Source organism: Nymphaea colorata, chromosome 5 (genome assembly GCF_008831285.2).
Source record: "Nymphaea colorata isolate Beijing-Zhang1983 chromosome 5, ASM883128v2, whole genome shotgun sequence".
NCBI classification, from domain to species: domain Eukaryota; kingdom Viridiplantae; phylum Streptophyta; class Magnoliopsida; order Nymphaeales; family Nymphaeaceae; genus Nymphaea; species Nymphaea colorata.
In genome coordinates, this window is record NC_045142.1 from 301,583 (window position 1) to 326,361 (window position 24,779).

Sequence of the window (24,779 nt, forward strand, 5' to 3'; positions counted from 1 at the left end):
TTATAACTCCCATTAGAAGCTTTTGCTATTTTTTATTTCTCATGTTCACACTATTATGAGTCTATGACCCAACTTTTCTGGTTGACATATCATGGTCAGTAATTTTTCTCATTGTCAAGAAGGCATGCGACATGCCGGCGAATCAGTTCATCTAAGTCACAGATTTGGTTATAGTGCTGTTCTCAAGCTGAGCTTAGCAATCTTGAACTTGGCTCAAGCCCTAAAGGGCTCACATCAAGCTCGAAACTATTAACTCGAGCTCAGCTCAACTCAGGCTTAGCGTTCTAGCCCCTAATTTATAGTTTATTTACTTCTCATAACATATGCACTTCTAATGAACTTAGTAGAACTTAAACAAGCTGTGCATGCCTAGCTTGAGCTTAGCTCATTTAACCAGACAAGTTCACTTTTAGACTCGAACTTGACTTATTTTAGCTCGAGCCGAGCTCAAGTGCCCTGGATTCATTGTGCAACCGGTCAATTTGAGTAAAACGATGTAATAATGGGATTTAAAGTGGATGGGTACACCCTTAACACCCATATCTGGTTTTTTTTCTATGACGTGTTTTAATGAGAATGAAAAGTTCCCTTCTCACGTCAAAATGTCTTATATGAGTCTATTCTGAAGTTAATTTTAGAACTTAAAATAAAATGTCACCGTTCTTTTTTAGTGTTTATTTAAAGGAAACGGCCTTGGGCATAAATCCCGCAAGGCCAGTCACCATTTCCCCTTGTCAGGGTTAAAATGTACGTGATTCACCTGGCCATACGAGTCTGAGATTGACGCCCCAACAGAACACTGTTAAGAAAGATCTGTTTCGGGTCCTGATCCATTTAATGACTCATGTCTTACAACCTACACTGCTGCCATATCCAAGGTGACATGCAACCCGGGTCGGGTCCTATTGTTCAGATCTCCATAACAAGTATCACTGGGATCCTTGAGAATGCCCTGCCAAAAACGAAAATGTTGAACAACAAGAACACGCAAACCCTGATCCAGATTTCTCACCAAAAAATAGATTTTAGGATTGAGGGTAGAAGAGTAAATGTTTCTTAAACCCTAAAACAAAACCAGAGCGTCCCGCTTCTTTCTCTCCGTTCAGTGTCGCCGATTGCGTAAGGAATCCTCACTTGGGTCGTCGCCATGGGTGAGTTTGCGTCTGATTGCTAGGGAATGCAATTTTGGGATTCTGTTTTTGGGTTTCTCTTTTGTGTTGTCGGTTTCGTCTCATTTTTCCGTTTTTCCTGACGCTCTTTTATGTTCATGTGGTTTTGCTTGGGTTCTCCATTTCCCGATCAGCGAGGATCAAGGTTCACGAGCTCAGGACTAAGTCGAAGACGGAGCTTCTGAACCAACTGAAGGATCTGAAGGCCGAGCTCGCGCTGCTCCGCGTCGCGAAGGTCACCGGCGGTGCACCGAACAAGCTCTCCAAGATGTGATTCCTTTTCTTCCTTCTTCTTCTGCGTCTTTCATTTTGTAGGGTTCGGTTTGGGGGTAGGGTTCTATAGTTTGCTTCTTGATTGGGATGACTTAGGTTTTTTCCTCTGTTGCTTGAAGATCGGATCGTCTTCTTTTCCTGTTGGGGGCTAAGTTTAGGTGTCGTTTGTTCTTTGGTCGAATGCAGAAAGGTTGTGAGGCTATCGATCGCACAGGTGCTGACGGTCGTCTCGCAGAAGCAGAAGGCAGCGCTTAGGGAGGCATACAAGAAGAAGAAGTACCTGCCCCTCGACCTCAGGCCTAAGAAGACCCGAGCCATCCGACGACGCCTCACCAAGCATCAGGTAGAGCTCTCTCTCTCTCTCTCTCTCTCTCTCTCTCTCTCTCTCGTTGCAAGATTACAAGTTCCGATGTTAACACGTAACTCTTTTTTAGCATCCACTTAGATGAATTAGTTAGTTTTTGCTTTGAAGTTATTAATTATATTTTACAGACTATGTTCGCACAAGTCGATTGTTAAAATGCCGTTGTGTTGGTTGTTTTAATTCATAACATAATTCATTAAATTCACTAGGAACCTGGAATCTAAACCGATTGTTGGGTTGAAGGCCCAGTTAGATTCCTGGTAGTCCTGACATTTAATTATTGAATCGTATGGCTTTTCGTGCACAACTTTTAGTACATAAAATAGGAGCTATAGTGTATATTTTTTTAGTCGTACTTGATCGGTCGGTTATACCTCACATGACTGCCATGATAAGTTTGCTAGATTTATGTGGGGCAACGTGAGGAGATGCAATATCAGTAGTTTCTGATCGTGATGCCTATTTCTCTCGCTGCAGATTGTGCCTCTCCTCCATGTGGTCTTCATAAGAAACCAAATGTTGGACTTTACCTTTTCTGAACAATATGAATATGATATTGTGTAGATGGCAATTATTCCTGTTCCAACTTTACTAGGTGTTTCATGAGGCGGTGTGTCTTATAATGCAACACTTTTTTATGTGGAGCTACAAAATATGCTTTTCAAGTTAACAATTTCAATTATAAGGTGTAAAGGACACGCTGAGTGTGTGACCATTTCATTCGTTAGTACCATTTTGGCTTTATCAGTTGGGGATAATTCTGCAACTGGAGATGTTTCTGAGGTTTTTATCTGATGGATTATGTCAATTTCTCTTCGTGGAAGCATGCTTGAAATCGTGCATATACATAATCTGTTTGAACTTTGAACAGATGCGGTTTTTAAGTAAGATTGCAGTTCTTTTATGACTAATTTGATGTGTGAGCGTCTAGGAGGTCTTATAACAACAATGCTACTGCTACCTGCTTTGAGCCAAGGTGGGTGCATAACTGTTTGTCTGATGGTTTCCAATCATCTTTAGAGGTTGGAAGAGTTTTGATGGTAGTTGCCATATCAGTGGTATCGTGGTAAAAATATAGGGGTCAAGCAACAAGTTTACCTAGGATTCATGGCAACAATTTAAAAATGCCCGATACTATTTTATCGAGGCTCTGTCTTTAGGATTTGCCAATTATGGTTATTTGGTGCCGTCAAATTGTATCACAGTATTGAGCTGCGAACCTGATGTTGGTTAAGGTGCTGAACACCGTGGACCGCTCTATTTCTTTCATTTGTTTGAATTAGCCACCTCACTTTTACATAAGTGATATTACACATTACATACTAATTCATCATTGAGAAAGTGACATGTATGGTTAATATCTTGATGCTGAAATTCATAGATAGTGTGAAGTGTGAACAGTAAGAATGTATGTCACAAATTAGACCAAATCTTGGTGATCATTGTCGTTGATTTTCCTCACGAAAAAAGGAGCTTACTGGCGATTGCTAATTGATATTAAGTTTACATGCATGGGTTGATAATAAATCAGCGATTGCTGTTTTAGCTTCATGCCTTCCTTCTAGCGAAGATCTCTCTCTCTCTCTTCCTGCCAACCAATCCCAACCACACACCTCCCAAAAAAAAAAAAAACCCCAACCCTTGTTGGTTGTTTTCCTCGTGAAGTTCATTCATGTATGGTTCTACGTGCAGGAATCTTTGAAGACGGAGCGCCAGAAGAAAAAGGAGAAGTACTTTCCTTTGAGGAAGTATGCCATCAAGGTGTAGGTAGTTGAGTTCTATAGGTCTTGTCATTTTTTTTTAAATGAGTTTTAAAAACATGTGTTGAGTTTTATGCGGAATGTATCGTCTGTAAGATACTCTTCTGACATTATTTTCTGCAATTTGGATTTTGTATTGGAAGTCCCATTTTTTCCGTTATTGTTCTACAAGATCTTAGCGTAGTCCTCAGTTGGGAACTGCTGCACTTTTCTTCCCCCAAAGAAAGTTGGGGGGCTCCTCATGGACTGATGGTAGTGAAACAATGACACGTTTCATTATATGTGAGATCATAGTTTTCTTATGAAAATAACTCGCCCTTGCAACGATTCTTGGATGATAACGGGATAGTTGCCTCTTTCTAATACGCAAGCTTACAAATTGACAGACGGCAACTCACTTCCATGATTTGCACTTTCATTGGTCTCCATGGTCCGTTTCATTTGCGTTCCTCCTATCTACTTCCGTTGATCTCAAGCATCACTTGTCTGTGCTTGCATCACATAATCTCTTAATAAAGTTTGCTGAGCTTCCAAACGAAATAAATAACGATGAATTCTTGTTTTTCTTTGTATCGACAATGTTAAATCCATTAATACAGGACACAAGTCCGTCCCCACGTTTTATGTGAGGATTTTTTGGAATATTCCGTGGGTTGTTAGTCATCGTTAAAAACTGGGTTTCGCTTGGTGAAGTAAGGTTTCGCTTGATGTAGTCAGGGTTTCGCTTGGTGATCCAATCTAGCATGTAGTGAATTAATCGATTACACTTTCGTAGGGGTGGATGTGTCAACTAGCAAAGGTAGTTCTGAATATCAAGTACTAACATGGTATTTAATCGAGTGATATTTGGTTAATGTGCTGGTTCCAACACAATCAGGACAATCAATCCCGTTGACACATCACCCGGACAAGTGAAAACGAGAGGACTTTTCATTACAGCTAATCGTCAGGACTTTAAGGGGAAAGTCATGTTTCAGCTCCTGAAGGGTGCTATTCCGGACATGTTCGATTGTTCTCCGCTTCATTGAAGTTACTGCATAGGTCCAAGGCCGCATGCATTTCCTCCTGCAGTACCTATGGGCATGTGGCCCCGGCTAGAAATCTGTGGGAATCCTCGGGTCCCCTTCTCTATTCGTATTTGTGCCATGACATTGTTCCAGATAATTATTTTAAAGAACATAGTGGTCGAACATGGCAGGATAGTTGAGAAGAGAGATGCAACTCATTGCTTCGATTGTAAATTTTCCAGTGCCTGTGCAAAGGTACACCTCTTGGAAAGATCTGACGCATTAATAATCATCTCAAACTCAGAAGCCTTGTCTTACAAGAATCAATTACAAAAATCCATCCCACTTGCATCACCATGCTGAACAGTATTCGCCTCTCTAATTGCCCTCAGGCTCAAATATGTACAACCACTTCATGATTGATGCTCGCGGATGGCACAGGCCTTCTATTCATTAATTAATCCGACATATCAAAATGATGTACACAACTTTATGCTGTTCAAACTAAATAAAGTAGTCAAAATGTTGTTACAAAAAACCGCATGCACAAAAGCATTTTCCTGTACATTCACAAGCATGCGAATCTAAGGTAAGCTACAAGCACTTCGCCCTAACTGATAGATTGAGCTTGGTTAGTAACCCTCTGCTCTGTAGCTCGTACTCAATAACGATATGGAAATTTGATGGAGAGAAAGAGAGAGAGAGTACCCCAAATATCCATCTGACAGATGCCGTCCTGATTAACACTCTGGAAATTTGATCCAACTTAAGACGCTGCAAATGTTACTTCTTACTAGTCACTCCCAGTCCTTTAGCATCGATAATAAAGCAACCTGATGAAAACAGAAATTCTATTCAGAAACAGGTGCAAGAACGATAAAAAGGTCCTCTGTAAAAGTTTAGTTCTTAGGCCTCACTTCTTCTTTGGGGCGTAGGTAACTCCCAAGTTCTTCATTTGAAATGTTATGACCAGAACTAAAGACGTACAAACCAAGTAGAGATCGATAGTATCCCTTCTCTATTTCTTCCTCGCTTACCTGCAGTCAGCAACACACGTTCAAAATGCACTCATGCAAAAAGATGGAAGACATCCATGAACTTGCAAAGGAGATTGCATCCTGATAAGAAGGCACAGGTGATGTTGAGTAACAGCACCCAGTGCAAAACGACTTTTCTATAGATTTCAATAGTTGTGTGCTTCTACTGATGACAATTGATGTTGTTTCCACATAATTTTTTGCAATAGAAACTATTCCTTTTCACCAAGAAGATGCCATAATGACTAGCACTAATGATGCACACAATATGGCTTACTTTCTTCCTACTGGTCATGTCCAGTGATCTACTCCATGAAATGATAGACTTACTATGAAGTGCTTTACGTTATTAATCCCCCAATGTGGCTAGACCGAGATATTTTAGTATGAAGTGAGAACTGGATATTGTTGCAAAGAGTCTTTGGATACCCAAGAAACTCAGGAAGGAAGAAGAGGGACCACATGCAGATTCCCTTTTCGTACTTTGAGCTCTTGGCGAGCAAGGTCCTCTAAAGCAATGTCGACTAAAGATTGGTTATATCTCCATAAGCATACTTGACTTAGCAATTGAAATTATACTTTTTAGTGTTGGCAGAACTTTGCAAAGAAAAAAGTTAAACAAAAGAATTCAAACTGGGAAACAATATCCTTCTTTTTTTAAAATTTGTTTTTGAGGAAAAATGAGCCCTTGTGATAAAAGTTTGTTTCATAATTAGTACAGGCCAAATAAATCTCATGTTTTTTGTTGCGGAAAATCTACAAAGGCAAACCTTTTATCCACAACCAAATGACCCTTGAGATTTAGAAGGTAACTAAGAAATAGGTTTTGAGTACAAGAAGTGAGAACAAGGTCCTCAAGAAAGAAAGGAGAAACACATACAAGATGCATGAGACACTAACCGATCCAATGTAGACCCCATGAGAACTGTGCAACTATGTCAGACACTTAAAATTTTAAGCGTCTACAGTTGTAAAACCTAATTTGCTGAAAGAAAAAAATTGGATCTTTCCAAGCACAGCTAGAATTTTTTTTTTCTGCATACAGGAAAAAGCTAGTAAAAGTACCACAAAGAAAGAGCGAAGAAATAATGTAAAAACCATATAAACAATTCCTTCAAAAGTTCTCTTCTTTGGTGGTGGACCATTATTTTGTAAAAGCAGATTGTTTGATGTGACTTGCAGTCAATAAGATTACAAATTACCACCTCGAGAGCATATGCAGGGAGCAGTAAAACATAAAATTTCTGGAGATGAACAAAGATATGAATCAGATGCATATACCAGATGCAAGAGAAGGAGTTCAATAATACAATCTTCCCAATCAATATCTTTTTCTCCAGCCTGCTGATAAAGTTTGCTTGTACTGCAGCTTGCCACATCCGTATACTCTTCATCGTCTGAAACATTATCCTGCTCAGTCAAGCTCCTCCTTTGCGATGATATCTTAGAATCCATAATTTTGTTGATTCGCAGCTTGGCAGCTTCTATCTTTCTTCTCCTCCTGAAGCACAATGAGATTAAAAAGTAAGAAACAAAAATTGTACATGTTTTTTAAGGATGAGAAACGGCTCACTATGGCCACAGATTGTTGGATTTGGATTGTTGATCATTAGCCACCTAGTGATTCTGATTTTCTGTAGTTACATAAAAAATTGATGGTAGAAAAACAAACCACACAGTGTCAACGGTTAAGAAATCTTATAAGCTCTGAAAAGTGTCTGTATGGTATAACAATTTTTTCTACACTATACTTTCTGGCTTTGCATTTTCTTTTAAATCCTACTTGGATTTTAAACCTCGATGCATCTTTCACAATGGAAAGATTATTACAGTTAATCGTTGATTCCATTGATAAAGGTGTTTGAAAATTGAAACTCAAATATTTGTAGGACTTCATATAATGATAATGAACTGAAAAAAAAAAAAGCTACAAGTGAAGGATAAACATGATGGCAGACAGACCTCATATAAACATCCATGCTTGTCAGAAAGGATGGAGGAAAGGAATCCAGTCCAACATCTCTTTCAAGAAGTTCATGGGATGAAACTCTTTTATTTAAATGACAATTCAAGATGCCAGCATGTATCTTTTCAGGAGGTGCTGGCACAGTATCCTTCTTTCGCCTTTTTGCACCACATACTCCTTCTGCATCTCCCAACAAAGTTCTAGAAACATCCCTCTCTTGGAACCTTGCATATGCATTCTTCAAACACTCTACTGAAAGCTTGAGCTTTTCAGAATTCAAATGTGTTGCATGTGCTAATGACATTTCCTGAATACCTATGTCATCGGATTCGGACTCGGTGTTGCTTGCTTTAGTACATCTATGGATGGAAGATCCAGAAGGCAAGTCCAAGAGCTCATCCAGAGCAGCTTTTGCAGAGTGACTGGACCTGGAGCCGATTGAAAAAGTCCCTACCTTCTGGCATTGGGCCTCTGGAAGTGACACATTTGGCATAGCTGTTGCCTTTATCTTTGATTTCACCTGCATAAACTTTAAAAATAAAAAACAAAAGAAAACCATATTAATGTCCTCCCAAGAAAAGATGCTAAGATAGAACTGGTGAAAGACACCAAAGGCATTAACTGCAAGTGGCTAGCAACAGAAACAGTAATAGAACAATGCCATATTAATCGAGATGCTATAGGTTGAAATCTTTCCCCCATTAGTTGGTTCTTAACTTTCATAACTACAGCTTCACATCCAGACGCTTTATCCTTCCAACAGGCAATATAGAAGAGCAACTATCTAATCAAGTTAAAAGAAACATGATTTTTGCCTCATTTCTCATGACAGTAAGAAGTGCACCAATAATGGGGATGTGTGATCAAAACCAGCGCCATAAGATATAGGATCTCTCACAAATTGTTCATCCTATGTAGTATTTGCTTTGTCCTTTATTTGAGTAGTCGCTTATCATTCATTTTAGTCATCATTAACTTTCTCACTGCTTGCCATCAATCCAATGTGGGCCCAAAATATTAAAAAACATAGGTATCTGCATATTATTCTGGTTCCGTAGCTCAAGTTGCAAAAATTCTTTACTTAAAAAAAAAAATCAGAATTTACCGTTTGAAATTTGAATTATTTTATCATATATCCACACAGAAATGAACAATATATGCAAACAAAACATGATTACCATGACTTCTTGAATGACATAAGGTGAAGCTAGATATGAGGCTCTCATACTATGCACATGAGGTTCCTGCCTCGGATTATCATGTAACATGGAACTCCCATTAAGAGCATCGTTACAAAATCAAGAGCAGTTCTCTCCTGCTCATAGGTTACTAAGGCAAGTACCTTAGCCACGCCTAATCCACCAATGCATTCATCCCAAAAAAATCAACTCTATTTAAATTTAATATTTTATTCAATGCCACAACTATCATACAGTGACATGATTTTTCTTGGACATTAATTGGAGTTTAGTTTTGCTCAGGAAGATCTAGGAAACTAAAAAATATATTACATATTTTATATATATATATATATATATATATATATAAATAAGAGAAACTTAATGGAACTATCAATTTTCTTGAAAAAACATTGAAAAAAATTCAAAATAATTACTAAAATGTTAAAAGAAAAAAAAGAGTTTAGAATATATTAAAAGAATACTTTTTGAATTTGCAAGTTGGCCATATTTTCAAGGTATCATGGTTTTGCACGCTTTTTCTTTCTTTTTACAATTAAATTTGAAGAAAAAAAGGTGATACTTTTACAGTGGTTTTATCATATAAATGGAACTTAGATCACCCTGATTTAAATAAACAGGGCCAACTGTTAGCTTAAACAGTTAAACAATCCACATTTCTCAGCCAGCTATGCAATCGTTCCATGTCAGATCCAGCAACAGAAAACATAATTGGATCCAAACCCTTTCACAACCCCGAGTAGGTTCTCCCTCCTCATGAGGTTCCCAACCTCTGCATGCTCTCCGTCCTCCTACCGCTGTGCTACAAACATGTACATGTACGATGCCTAAAGATAATCAATCTCAAATATCATAGAGAACAAATTTCAGATTACAAAAATAAATTTTGGAAAGTACATGCTCTCCTAAAGCACATTTTCAGAGCTAATACTGTTCCTAAGAGATAAATAAGATCTCAAAATTGAAGAAGTAACTGGCCTACTACTCTCATCAAATTAGTTAATCTAACCCTTCACAAGGTAAAGAGTAAAGACCTAGAGAAACAGATAAAAAGGAAAAAGCTGGATAGGACACATAAGAAAGGAAAAACACAATGTTATACTGTGATTGGAGAATATGGGGATGAAAAATGTAAACTAGAAAAATAGGTATATTTAATAGCCATGAGAATTTAAAAGAAAGACTACCTGAATAATGAATGGTGCATGATGCACTAAACTTTTGCTTGTCACATCTCCTCCCCAGGGCAATTTTTTTGCAACCTTAACTAAAGACCCCTGTATACGTATGGTAAGTTCAGGAGCAAGATCAAGATCAAGATCAAGATCAAACAATCACTATATTAACTAATAAATTTCACAAGTACAAAGTTAAAAAAAGTTCCATGTAATGTAGAATATTGCCAATTATAAACTAAAAAGAAACCAGAAATAGGTTTGTAATGTATGAACTTTTTGAGCAAGAAGACTCATTCGCAATTATGGGTTCCAAAGAAGGCACCTCGTCAATATGCATCTTGATATTAAAAATTAGAAAGCAAATGTTAACAACCTTGAGCAAATGTGTGATATACAAGGTAATAGGAAAAAAAAAAGCAGTGAAAAATTGCAGAAAAATCTGTTCTTCACCTTTGCATACAAGTCATAAGAGTTATTGAGGGAATGAGAAGCACTAAATAGGAAGATCAGCTGGTTCCCTTCTTCAATGGTAAGTTCATGCTAGTTCTTTTGACATCAAGGAAGTTCATGGTGTAGTCTTGTGACAAAGGTGCAAGGAAAAAAGAAATATAATGTATATAACCATACTTTTACAGGAACAAAAAGAAAAGCTACAAACTGTGGGTGCAGACCACAAATTGCTTATGAAGCTTTTACTGCTTTTGTTTGTGGGTTATTTCTTTTAACTATGACATGACTAAGCAGTCGACAAGAGGATGACATAATGGTTGTAAGTCCACAACGTGATTGTGAACAAGATGGGACACAAAGCAAGATGTCCAAAACATGGAGAATCCCCATTAGCCTGCTATTCAAATTAATGGTTTGTTAAATCATCATTGCTGAAGGTCATAGCTTCTAACCTATCCTTCAAACAGTCACAATGTATGTTCAAATCTTTGCCCACTCATCATTTTTCAAGAATGTTAATACAAGACACAAATTCCAGAACAGTTACAAGCTTATGATGACAACAAATATCAAACTAAAAAGGTTTCCTTGCTAATCTTTAACAGACCATTTTTCTTCTCCCATAGACTTGAAACAAAAAACACAAAATAAATTTAGAAAATAGAAGTTATAGCAAGAACATGAGATGATTCAGTACCAGACAATATTTTGGTGGAAGATTTAAAAAAAAAATAGAAAACGAAAATGTATCGCTTTAGCAGCTTAGCTAATATTTAGAAATGAAATCATTGTATAAGAGCAAAAGTTGTTAAAGAGATACCTTTCTTTTGTATATTTTTTCAAGAACTTCCAACAAAATACTGTGTGGCAGGGGACACCAAATGATCAAATGCTATAGAAACTAAAAACAAGTAAAATAAAACCTGGAGCTCTTTAAGTCTTTGCCTGCTGGTACTCTTACATGCAGAAAGCTCCTTTGAAATCTCATCTACTCCAACTTTCACCTGCTTTTAATAGGGATTGCATGACTTCACTACCATGTGGTAACAATGGATAAATTATATAAAAATGCAGGAATACGAGCCAGCAAACATGTGATAACTGGTGCATGTAAATTAATCGGCAATGGTTCATATAAATTCAGAATATGCATGTAAGGTATCGTAAGCATTCAATGGAAGAAACAACCAAAGAGTCCATAAAATAATTCACTGATAAAGAATCTGTAAAACATACTCCGTTGATCTCTGCAACAAAAGCGACTATAGCAGTAATCATCTGCATAATAAACACAAGATGGGAATTAAGTTGTTTTTTAACGTTGAATACCATAATACAAGCATATCACAGAACTAAAGGCATGCCAGGAAATGATGAGAAAGAAACTGGATTCTTTGACAGCTGAAGGCATGCCATGAGAGTTCATGAGGTAATACCTCTACTGAGAAAAGCACTAGGTGTAGCCTAGGAGATGACTTTAGTGGAGAACCTAGGCAGGACTAACAAGAAAAATAATAATAATAATAATAAAGTGCAACAATACTCGTTAAATTTAACAAGAACATTGAAGTACTTCTCAATGAAAAACATATAACCATCAATTACGAGAATGGTGCTCATCATTGTTTGTTCCTAAAGCATGATATATACCAACTTCCTAAAAGTCAACTTGTAAATATCTAGTTCTAATTCCTAGCACCTAAAAGCCTAAACTAAAAGTTCAAATTACTGATCCAATGAAAAGAAAAGAAAAAGAACAAAAAAATTCTTAAACGTATTCATCACAGCTTCACTGAGATTTTCTTTGTGATATAGGGGTATTTGGGATTTATGGCAGTGGTGTATAGGAAGAACAACAACAAGGAAACGGATAATAAAAAAGCACAGGAAAAAGGAAGAAGATACATTATTGTCACAAATATCCTTCCAGGGTTTTTATTGGCAAAGCCTTCTCAGGTACTAACTGGTTTTTTCTGAGAAAATCTCGGGAATTAAAAAATAAAAAATAATACAAAATTTTTTCTAAAAGAACATTGAAAAACACAAAGGAAACAAAATATTTTCATTTTGTTGCATGCAATCCACAAAACCACATCTCCAAGTCTAAAATGTGACATTTTTTCCTCTTTAACATGTTAATATATAAGATATTTATTTTTCTGTTAAGCCTCACAACGACTAGGCTGTGGGTCATCCAGGCATGTCTGGGTCCGTCCAGGGAACAATCTAGATGGGACAAAGCACTTAACTCCCTAAATCTCCTGAGCATCGGCAATGGGTCTGGCCATCTAGGCAAACAGGCGTACTTGGCGAGCCCTCCGATTCAAACTGGAGTCCTAAAGCATTATATCCAAATCCCCTCTCCTTCACAAAAAGAACAACTTCAGGACTGGAAGGGAACAAGAGAAAACTGGAGACACATCAAACTAACAAAGATGGAGATTGGAACGGATTACCCATCTCCAACATAATAGTCACTCCCATCTGCATTCTGTGACCCAGAAGAAGTTGGAGAATTAAATGTGGGGGATGGAATGATAAAAAACGTTTTCAAAACTAGATGTTGAACACAGTTGGTCAAGACCCTAAGAAGACCATGGGGATGTTGATGACTTGATTTGAGTGGATCCATGTAGGATGACTGAAATAAATGAATATATAGACATGTATGAGACACATACATACATATGACAACACAGTCTGTTGACAGCCAACTCAACCAATTAGTCAAGCTAGTTAGTGGACTAGCACGAATTACTCCTTACCCAATTCCCATCTTAGTTATAACCCCTCAACAGATCCTCCTACTAAAAGATTTTTCATTACATGAATGATCCTCAAGACCACGAAATAAAACTATTATGCTATTAATACCGGAAGAGGATGTCGCCCTGTAGTTAGAAACCACTTGATGGAGCATTGCAACAGAAACCTCCCTTGCATAATCATCACACTTATTTTCTCTTTTGGAATGTCCTGAAAAAAATTGATATTTAATTGGTTTCCGACCAAAATAACAAGCACACACAAACCACACATTCACTATTTGGTGTTAACAGAACCAGTCTATGCTTCCACCTGGTCTCATGTTTACAACAGCAGATTAGAGAATTAATGTACAAATGGCCAGTCAAATTAAATACCATGCTCGTGCATCTCAAATACATATATATACGAGTAAGATACTGAGTTGCTCAAGAACATGATTATCAAATAAAAAACATACAGAAACCAAGGACAATCTTGCGCACATACACATTGAACACAATAACAATGATGATAATGGCCATATGGTTGTCATCTCAAAACATGAAACTTCTGTGATAAGCGACCATTCAAGAACTTTATAATCACCAAATCAACAAATAAAATAAAACTGTCTTTACTTAAAACTCATGATGCTTATGTAATGCTGTCATAATTGGCTGGACATAATTAAAAAGTTGCACACTATCATATTGATGAGTTTGTCACCGAACAAATTTTCATTTCTACATATTAAAAAGATAAGGATACTAATATTTATGCTCTCTTTCTCTCCCTCCCCTTCTCCCTCTCTCTCCCCACAAAGTAACCAGGAAATTGATATAAATCTTACCTGAATAAACATGCTCAGTGCCTTTAGAGAGTGCCACTAACAGTACCGGTGTGCACAAGTTGAATTGAGCTAGACTAGAGCTTGGCCAGATCAATCTTGGCTGGACTTGTGCATACCACCACCTGAGCTTAGCTCGAGCACAAGTCAAGCTTCACATGTCAAGTTCAACCTCAACTCAGCTACATTACAAAAGACCACAAGATTGAGTTGATTAAGCTCAAAAATGTGTTGTATTCATTTTAACATTTTTTAATGGCGTTTTTTAATTTAAACGGCTAATTTATTTATAGAATTTTTTTGCAATTTTTTTCGAAAAAACACGTTTTCTGGGACTAGCTTCAGATATACCAGACAAGTGAGAAAGAGAGAGAATGTCCCTTCTCTGACTATGGAGAAGAGAGAGAGAGAGAGGGACAATGTCCCTTCTATCGCCATGGAGAAGGGCCATTCTTTACCCCTATCTTGGCTGCCCCTTGACAGGAAAAAGAGAGAGAGAGAGAGAGAGAGAGAGAGCTCTAAAGTCTAAACTCATGGAAGAACATACACACACACACACATGCAAGTGCAGGGGCGGAACCAGGAACTTTTCATTAAGGGGGGGCTGAACTAAAGTTTCAAAATTTTAACAGGGTTCAAAATATAATTTTTCAATATTTTTATGTAGGCTAAATGAACATGCAATTTTTCTTTTTTTTGAAATTTTGAAGGTGGGGGCCATGCCTCAGCCAGTCCCCCTAGCTCTTCCCCCTATGCACGCGCACGCTCTTAAACAAGCTTAACTGAACTGGATTTGATCAATTACTCGAGCTCAAGTTTTGGCTTGAGCTAAAACAAGTCAAGCTTGGGCTAGTTCAGGTGGCTTGACTCATTTTCTGACTTTATATGTGGGAACCACAACCTGATCAAGATTGCCCAGGTGTGTGAAATCCCCTGGCTCCTCTCTCCTCACCCCCAAGGCAAGGACCTGCTTGGTTTATGTAAGGGGCAGGTAGGCATTTTGACTCATTGTGCAGTCTTAACCATCAGCATGATCAAGGACTTAAGCATCATCTTAAGTATAATCGTAAACTGAGACTTTTGGAAATGAAAACCAAACCTTCATAAAAGTTGAGGTAACTCTTTGAAAGTAAATTCTAAAATGATGGACAGGCTCAAGATAAATCAGAAACTTTGGAAATCATAATATGACCACCTGATAGAGCTTCAAGCCTTAAACCATGTGAGTTCTCTTATGTATAACTTCCACTGTTCCACAATACCATTAAATTAGCTAATTGGTAAAACTTGGATACAGCATGCAAGCATGCATATACATGCAAGAGAGAACCTAAATAATTCCAGTTAAAATGATAGTAACCTTTTCATAGTCAAGAATTTTAAGAAAAATAGAAGTGAAAGTGTGTTCTGTAGTGTGCTCTGTTAATTTTGCAGAAAACAAGTTGAAGCTGTAAGACAGAAATAGAAAGAGAAGAGCTTTACCAGGAAGCTTGGAGAGTTTCGAATTGCCCGCTCCAAAATCATGAAAATATTTGTCTCTGGCTACACAAAGATACAAGATAAAATTTCCAAAGTATGAGAACAACTTCCATGAAGGCATAATACGTTAGCAAATAATATAAATTAAAGAAACCACCTCCGAGAGTCCAAGGGAAAAGAGAGCAGCATAGCAAACCAATTGAGTACAACCATGCCATAAAAAACATCTTCTTCAAGAGCAAACAGCAATGTCAGCTAAATATCACAGACAGCACCAAAAACTCACGAGTGATGCTATCAAGTATGTTAAATAGCCCATCCCCCTTATGAAGCAATATGTTCTGTTAAATAGTCCATCCCCCTTACAGAGGAATAAGTTCTCAAGTTTTCCTTGCCCCAAACCTCATTGCTGAGTTTATTCAATGCAATGCATGTTCAAATTTCAAACAGTTCCCCACGTATAGGATTCTTAGCAAATCTCTTGGAAATTCTAGAAAAAAGTGGCTGTTTATCCAAAACATGATTCTGAAATATCAGTTTTTTATAAACTAGTGCAGTCTGTTTGGCTGGACACAAGGTTTTGTCCAGTCTTTGGCACCATTAACATGATGAAGATTTTGAGAGTGCACATGCAACGTAGAGCCTGAGCTTGGCTGCTTGAGATTCTTTTTGTATCTTATTTACATGGCTTAATCTTAGCTTGAACTCCATGCCCAAGCATGGCTTGAGGGAAACCGGCTTCTGCAAACTAGTGAGATTGGATCAAACTCAGTGAGCAGAAGCATTAAGGCATTCAATATGAATATAGTTCAAAAATAGCCAATGGTTATTTCTAACATATTAATTCATGTATTTATTCATGCTTTTACAGTTTAAAGTTTTAAACTTTAAAGCTCATGATCATATTATTTTGAGTATTAGGAAGCAATGGTTGAAGTTCACTTGATTTGGAGCTAAAATGAGGAAAACAAAAGTGTTTGGCATTTTCAAGCAATTCTAAGATCCAAACCAGCTCCAGATATGACCTTATGGATCTTGGACCAAGTAAGAGCTCCAAAATCCAGTCCAAGCCCCACACTCAACTAGAAATTTTGGGAAATTTAAGAGACCTCATATCAGATGCCTAGAGAAGACTGTATCAAACCATTAGCAAAAGGGGAAGGGAAACTGTAATTTTTTGCAATAGTTAAACAAAAGTAACAAAAATTACAAGAAAATGGTTCATTTCTTAAAATATACACATAGAATGGAATTATTTTAAGCTGCCTAATCAACTTGATTGATGGTTTGTAAGGGGTCACATGTAAAACTACTTTTCAAACATCTCATAATCAGTCCGTGTGGCCCCCATATTTACTTAGACCACATACTCCAGAGTCCACACATATACAAATGTATGTGTGCCATATGTGGACTAAGTAAATAATAAGTTTAACTCCGCTTCCACGTGTCATGACCTCAACCATCTGATCAATGTCAAGTACACATTTTATTCAATAAAAAATCAAACACCAACTGCAGCACTTTGATGTGTAAGAATGAAAATCAATGGCACAAATTTAAGCAGTTTACACTGCATTAAAGCTTAATTCCTTAAAAGTAACAATTTTTCTCAAAAAAGTACACTGAAGCATGATTTTAAATGAAACAATTTATGCTGACTCTATCTATGTTACATTACCATCAGAGTGAGTAAAGAAACATTTTTTTACTAAGCTACAAAGGAGAAAAATTCTCGTTCTCTGTCAGAGACTTCTTTATGGTTAAAGAATTTCATTCATTTTCAGTCATTCTGATCACCAAGAGAACCAAGCTACTCTCTGGATTTCGGTGATTCTAAAACTGAACTTCATTCAACCAATTCTACACACTACAGATCACACACACACATTGGATTTATTAAAAAATATAAATCTTTTTTAAAAAAGAAAAACCTAGATTATAAATAGTATATACAATTCATTACAGAGCAAATACACATAAGTTATATGCATAGCAAGGTGGAAATTTATTTATAATTTACAAATGGCATCTAACTTTTGAAATGATAGATACAAATTTCAGAATAACTACAAAACACCGTTTGAGTAAACAAATATCCCACAAAGAACTACCCATACTCAAACCCACACAGGCATGGGTCTTGGACAGCCACGCTAGCGTCATCACCAACGTTATTAAAGTCAGCTTAATCAGCCAATTCAAATTGAATCAGTGGCATATCAATTCAACCCACTGCCCAATTCCATAGTGGCATGCATCCCAATTAATTCTTTTTTATTTTAAAATGTTTTTTTACTTATTTTTAAAATAATTTGCCTTTAATATTTTTCAAGCATATAGTATTGTTATTATTTTACCAATTTACACCTGATGCCATTCACCCAATTCTTGGCCAGCTCAGCTGCCTCCTTTGATTAGAAAACCAATTTTAATACCATAGTTCAACTGACATAATACTGGTTTGGCTATGGGTGAGGAGTGAGGAATCCAATATGCTGCACACAGGGTCAGTGAGGTGTCATGCAGTCAACACACCTGACTATATGTTTGTCCAAGTTTCAACTTGGTCAACATTGACTGGTCAGGGTGTCGTCTTTCCTTTTTGTGGTTTAGGCAAAAAACACAAGCGGTCGATCGAGGCCCCTTTTTCTCTCCCTGCATGTGATCTCTAGTGGAAGACAGTTTTCTCTCTGGTAGCCAACACCTCTCTTTGTCTCCTTTTCTGCCAGAAAGACCTAACTTTCTCACTGTCTCTCTTTTATTTTCTTCCTGAAAAATGGACAGAACTAAAATAACCTAAAAAAACATTTTATTTTCAATCCAAAGACCCCAAAAGATATTATTTTTCAAATGATTCCAGCAAATACATACATATATAATATAAATATATAGAGTCCCAATTCGACAATGTGCAGCACCCATTCAAAATTGTCCTTCCATTCTTTCCCTCTTTTAATGTCACCATAGATGAATTTTCACCATCATTTTCCTTATATTCTTGAGAGAGATACATACTTCCCTTTTTCACATTAGGGCAGTCTGTTTGCATGGACACACACAGACACATGTATCTGTAGTCTATACATATACATGTATTGAATGGCCCCAGTTTGTTCAAATCAAGAACCTGACTGAATCCTAACATCGAGAAAACAAACAGCTACTATTACCTATCAGAATTATGAAACTGTACCTTCTTATGTCTGCTAGCATGCACAAGTGAATCAGGCAGCAAATTAGAAGGGATATTCTAGCATTGAGTTGAAATAAAAAAAGAAAATAATGGATCAAGATCACACATTACGACAATCTAAAATCCTGCTCGTAACCTAAGCATGCCAAGATTCTGAAACATAAACACATAAACTGGCAGAACATAATGGTGAACATTCAGATTAAAATAAATAGCAGGTGATACACAATAATTCATACCAAATCCAGCTTGAGAAACTCCCTAACCCGAGTGTACATCCGCCCAAGTTCGTGAACATCACAAGTAATAACAGCCTGCAAAATAAATGGACATAATTTGAGAAACCACCAAATTTAAATAGAACTATAGAAGGAAATATGCCAACATGCTTACAAATAACAAATAATACAGATGGTCAGAAAACCCTTATAACGAGAAACAGATAAGTGTGTTTTATGGGTCTATGGAATATGTGCACTACTTAAAACATGAGAACCATGCAACTAAATACGAGTCACCCGGTCAACTTGATTGATAGTTTACAACATGGCACATGTAAACTTAATAATCCAAGTGTGGACGGCAACAAATACAATAGTTTCATAAGTGACATTTTGTGAATCATCAACCAAGTTGGTTAGATAAATCATAATTAGTAAACATATCATTTAGTCTGATTGGCCTTTACTTTTTAGAAATAGCTATTTACATGATAAAATTTATCAACATAGATACTATTTGTAGGCTTTCGAGCTCATCCCCTATAATTTTAATTTCTAAGCAAAAATCCAATAAACAAAACACAAAATTAATAACATACCTACAAAAAGAGGGAACATAAAAGGCAACATAACCTTCTTTTATACTTGCTGTAAATTTGTCTATATATATATATGCAATAGTTACGTTATTAAATTTTAGGTTAATATTAAGTAGAAATGTTTTATATTATTAATTATATTAAATAATAAGAAATTAACATAAAATTATTAATTTTACGTTATCAATATATGTTATTAATCACAATAAAATAGGCAGAACATGTTAAAAATAGTATTGCATGTGAACTTTTTTTTTTTTACCTGTAAGTGAGCATACAGACATACACACATAATGCAAATCCAATGCAACAACAAAAAGTGAAAAATAACTGCACGAAGAAAGAAAGAAAATCTCAGAAGAATAAAAAAGGAAATAAGAAATTAAATGAAGTAGGTTCTTAAAAAAACAGAGGCCATTGAGTGCCTACTCCCTAGGCTTAATTTCTATGCATTCTAAAATGGAAAATTGTCTAGAAACAGCTAGCCTACGCTACCAACCAAGCTGGGGGCATAGGCAGCCTTATGTCTACTACTGAAAAATGCCTATGCTTCAAAGACTAAAAAGGTAAAATACTTACAGCAACTTGTGTAATTGTAAGAGGTAGATGATTCTGTCGAGCTACCACATAAGCACAGGCACCAACAAGGACAGGGAACCAGTTTCCTCCACCCCATTCACCTTCAGTTATCTTTTCAACCATATATTTCACATCATCAGCTCTTGAAGGAGAAAATTCTAAGCTTGACATGATATCGTCAATTGTCCTTCTAGCCTCAAACTATCAAACAGGAAAAAAAAAATAAACATTCAGTTGGTTATTTTATTGCAGAAAGCTTGTTGTACTCTAGCCACAACAAGAGCGAGATTGGACCCCATTATGGCAGAAGAACAACTTCACTCAACTTGGTATACTAGCAAAAATTTCCTTCAAACAACCTGTGCAGACTAAGCGATCACAATTCTGGCTTTGCATCAACAGAAGATGGCTTCAAGGACATGATTTCACTATGGTACCATATTCTGCCTCTGCCACTTTAAAGGCATACCGCATGGAAAATTCTATACAAGAAATATTGCCTACAGAGGGTTCCAATAAGAGAATCGCCATCCAGACTGATTTATAATTTTCATCCGATGCTGCTAAATTGAACCTTGTAATTACCACCAATTGGCATGCAATAAAGAAATGCAAACCACCCCCCAACCCCACCAAAAAAAAAAAAGAAAAAAAGAGAGAAAAGAAACATAAATTGCTTCCCGGATAGGTGTGCACCTTGCAGCACCCATTAATCAGAAAATATAAGATGAAATGCAGCATGATCACCATAACACAAGAATCAAATTCCCCAAATGACACTCCTTGAGACAAATACAAACTTGAGTTCTCTACGTCATGCTGATGAAAAGCTTGCGGCACTCACAAAACCCCAATGTACCAGTGGAAGTGTGACCATGACAAAAAAATCCAAATTCTTTATTACATGCCAACACATCCTAAGATACCTCCTCCAAAACATCTACAAGAAAATCTGGGAAAGAATTCAGCAGTTTTTGAGCACCAAAAAATATCAATGCACTTTCTGCACAGATTGTCCACAGGAATTTGCATAAGCAGCCGGAACAGATTCCGCTAAACATTGAACACATCCTTTTTTTATTAAAAATTCAACATGAAATTCAACCCATAAATCTCGCCCATCCCTATTGAATAAAAACAAGAGAACTTCCCAGGCCTGTCCCAGACCCTCTCTCTAGTAGGTTACTTCTTTTCTAGTTAGACCTTCTGCTAAGCCCTCACAACTTTCATTTTCAGGACATCAAGGTTTGATGGACAATTGGAATTGTATGTCATTTTTGCTTCCAAAAAAACTTCATACCATTTTGACTGTACTATATTAGCTCATCACTTTTCACAAGCACACTCACAAAGGGCACCCAAATAAAACTGATCCAATAGCAATGATGCAGAACTGCTGATTAAATTTCGAAGAAAATCCAGACTGACAAAATAACATGAACATCATATCGATTTTTCAAAAATTTGGCATGCAAGAAGAACAAAAAAAGGACAAAAAAAAAAAGGGAAATATGAGCAAAAAAGGAAGAGCAGGGGAAGGAGAAACCCACCTCCTTACGCTCCTTGTAGTTATAATCTCCCCGGATAAAGATCCGGCGGCCCCCAAAATTAGTGCTAACAGTGGGATTGGATTGTCCAATCGCCACCGAACGCCCAAGATTCTCCGTGTAGACGTCAAGATGAGAAACGAAGTGATCAGAATCCTGGACAGTGCCGCATTGGCAGCAGACCCAATTGGGCGAGTCGAATATCACCGACCGGGCCCCACACTTGTTGCATCGCCGATGGTCCTCCATCTCTCCAGTGATCGGGAACAATGCACAAAGACGCCTTAGCGACCGTTCCTTCGAAGAGAAGCAACACTACTTGCAAGGACGACTCCACTTTAATCCTCGACCCACCAATCCGAAGAACGAACCTGTAGAATCGAACGTCAAGCTATGGCCGCCATTTAAGCAAGGAAGAGGGGACAAAAGAGTAGAGACCTCAGACCATGAAGGGAAGAATAACAGGGGGTATTTGACAAATTGGAATTTCCCCATGAAATGAAAATTCCAGGTTCCAGATCCCCGTATTGTTCGCTCGCCTCAGATTTTGATTCTAAATTAAAAACAAGCTGCGCTATGAAAGAAGCGGTAAAACTGTGGAATTATAAATACTACCGTTGGATTTCTACTTGCAGGAATTGTTTCAAAACCACTACAGCCTTCTGTGCATGAACCCGTCATCCCTTTTCGTTCCTGTTGAACAATAGAACTTAAGAAACTTTGGTGTTGCTTCACTCAGCAAATCAAAATCCAACAAATACTTACATGCTAAAATTCTAGGACTAAAATTTGGGTGTCCTATACTTGGGGGGATCTGCTAAAAACATACTGCTTTTCATTTTGCTAAAATATTACTGACTTATAAGGATGTTACTACCATCCAGATATATCCTCTTTCTTGCCCCTCTCTTTTTTGCCCTGCAACCGGCAAAATGACGATCAAAAGGTATACATTAATAGAACACGAAATGAGAATCGTCAGAGGTATACCTGGAGGCGCAGCGGACGGTGGTGAACCAGATGGCGGCTGGCAAACGGTGCCTCAAGAGCAGAGATCACTGCCGTTGATGGCAGCCGGAGAACTGTAAAAGAGCAGAGAGAAAAGAGAGCTGAGTTACTTCAGCGGTAACGAAGGGGGAGAACAGGTAGGAGAGAAGCTGCAGCGGCGATGTTGGCCAGGGAGCAGAGAGACAAAAGTAGAGAGGAAGAAAGAGGTTCGACCACCAAGCAGAAGAGGGGGGAGAGAGAGAGAAATACCTGCACGGGAGAAGGAGAGACGAAGATAGCGCAGGAAGACCAGAGAAGGCGCAAGGCAGCAGGAGGCGGGACGAGAGGCTTCACGCGAAAGAGAGAGGCGAAGGCAGCTTCGCGGGAAAAGAAAAAAGCTTCGCGCCTTTACGCCCTAACTGGCGATGAAAAGACTCCGGAATCATAATCCGACCCTTCGTCCTTTGTCATTCGGAAGGGGAGAAACTCTCTGTGCTTCTTGTTCGTCTTCCTCCCCCCGCCTTCCTGCACGTCCGCCCCATCGAAAGGATGACGGACGCGGCAGAAATTCTCAATACGCCCCCCACAAAGGTGGTTTGTTCCCGCGTTCTCCTTCAACAATGGACTTAATTTTTTTCAAATTTCGTCCTTCAACGATGGACACATGACACAGGCACACTCGTCTTTGTTCTATTGCATTAACAAAATTTGTTCTTCTCGGTGTCGAGTTTTATGGAAAAAAAAAAAAGGTGAGGCAGTTTATTTTACTCCCCTTTTGGAACCAGGTTCTGTGAAAACCGAAAGGCTTGGTGTTGTCCGAGCCCCAATTTTCACAACATCCAAACGCACTACAGCCCAGTTTTGAAATCGGAATTATACGATAATTCAATTTTAAATATAGAAAAACTCTGATCCATCGGATTAAATTAAAATCATGAAGCTGGTGAAAGGAAATAAAAAGATTTAAAAAGCAAGAACTTGAACTTCAACTGACAAAAACATACGTATTGGCTAAAAATGTTAAACAAGTCGTTTTTGTAAAAACGAAACTGATATACATATATTAATTAACATACTAACTAAAAATTTGTTGACCGCTTCGGATAGCTAAAAGTTTAAATACTATCACCAAAAAATATTGTCAGTCATAAGAGCATTAGCAAAAATCTATAATGCAGCAATAGTTATGGTGGTTTAGTAATAGGTTATGATTTTTGTTTACTGAAATTTTTTAATTTTTTTAACCATTCCGTCAATATATCTAAATTGTCCCATAAAGAAAACAACTAAAAGCTAACATGTCCACCAATTCCCGAAAATGGGAAATGTCATTGGGGTGGGGAGGGGTCGTTAGTAGAAGAAGCGGCCTCGTACCTCTTATAAGCTAAATAAACTGACACAGTCCGCACACTCGTCCCTCTTAAGAGCTAAACTGACAGTTCGCCCTCGAGTAGGTCTCAAGGAAAAAACGAATCACTTCCTCCGTATTAATCCAAATCACATCATTATTGGATAAAATATGCTTTCATCTAAATAAATAGAGCATCCATATTTGTATAAAACATTTGTATTACGCCCAGCAGCAGCTTCCAGTGGATAAGTCCATCAGTTTAATTTGAGAGAGAAAACAAAGTTTTTGTGTATACATACATACATACATACATATATATATATATATATATATATATATATATATATATATAAATGGCTGCCTGTGGACAGAAAGACATTTTTTTATTTTGTGTTATTAAAATCCATCGGCCAAATAACTAGATGTTAAATGCACTTTTTACAACGATTTTTAACAACACAACTAAAGAAAAAAAAAAACATCCAACCATAAACGTAAAATTCATATATATGAATGGGTTTTTGGCCAGTTAGGGGAGCTTGTGCTTCCCCTTGCTCATACACGGCTGGCTCTGCCATTGGCTACATCCAATCTACCTACCTAGGGGACAAAACAAACAAACAAATCAACATTACCTGTTCTCAAGATAAACCAGAACCTAAAGCCGACAGCAATGGCCTTAAAGCGTAGCTTACTTAAAGATGGAGCAAAAGAATTGGCGACATAATATTAGGCGAGAGAGTTCATCCTTACTGCCTCTCAGCGTGGGCATCGACTTGCAAGAGGGGAAGGGGGGAAGCGAGAGAGAGAGAGAGAGAGACC

At 37.5% G+C, this 24,779-nt stretch overlaps 2 protein-coding genes across 6 annotated transcripts; one reads left to right on the forward strand and one right to left on the reverse strand.

Moving 5' to 3' along the window:
* The first annotated feature begins 992 nt into the window (after positions 1-992).
* LOC116254146 (60S ribosomal protein L35-like) lies at positions 993-3,721 on the forward strand. Its single transcript, XM_031629292.2, has 4 exons — positions 993-1,151; positions 1,304-1,439; positions 1,629-1,785; positions 3,499-3,721. The coding sequence occupies exons 1-4, from the start codon at positions 1,148-1,150 to the stop codon at positions 3,571-3,573; spliced, it is 372 nt and encodes a 123-aa protein (XP_031485152.1). The 5' UTR covers positions 993-1,147; the 3' UTR covers positions 3,574-3,721.
* A 1,114-nt stretch (positions 3,722-4,835) lies between these two features.
* LOC116254344 (plant-specific TFIIB-related protein PTF2) lies at positions 4,836-23,290 on the reverse strand. Of its 5 annotated transcripts, none has more exons than XM_031629713.2 (16): positions 22,877-23,290; positions 22,610-22,701; positions 22,385-22,537; positions 22,235-22,312; positions 21,623-21,990; positions 20,073-20,273; positions 18,913-18,987; positions 15,481-15,540; positions 13,278-13,379; positions 11,640-11,681; positions 11,327-11,410; positions 9,963-10,052; positions 7,573-8,105; positions 6,892-7,111; positions 5,491-5,610; positions 4,836-5,406 (listed from the first exon to the last, which is right to left on the reverse strand). In XM_031629713.2, exons 5-16 carry the CDS (start codon positions 21,866-21,868, stop codon positions 5,371-5,373), a joined length of 1,809 nt encoding a protein of 602 aa, XP_031485573.1. In that variant the 5' UTR covers positions 21,869-21,990; positions 22,235-22,312; positions 22,385-22,537; positions 22,610-22,701; positions 22,877-23,290; the 3' UTR covers positions 4,836-5,370. The 5 variants fall into 5 exon arrangements, with proteins under 5 accessions (XP_031485573.1, XP_031485576.1, XP_031485574.1 ...); XM_031629716.2 differs by having other exon boundaries at positions 11,327-11,407; positions 22,877-23,286; XM_031629714.2 differs by lacking the exon at positions 22,385-22,537.
* Between the last annotated feature and the right edge of the window lie 1,489 nt (positions 23,291-24,779).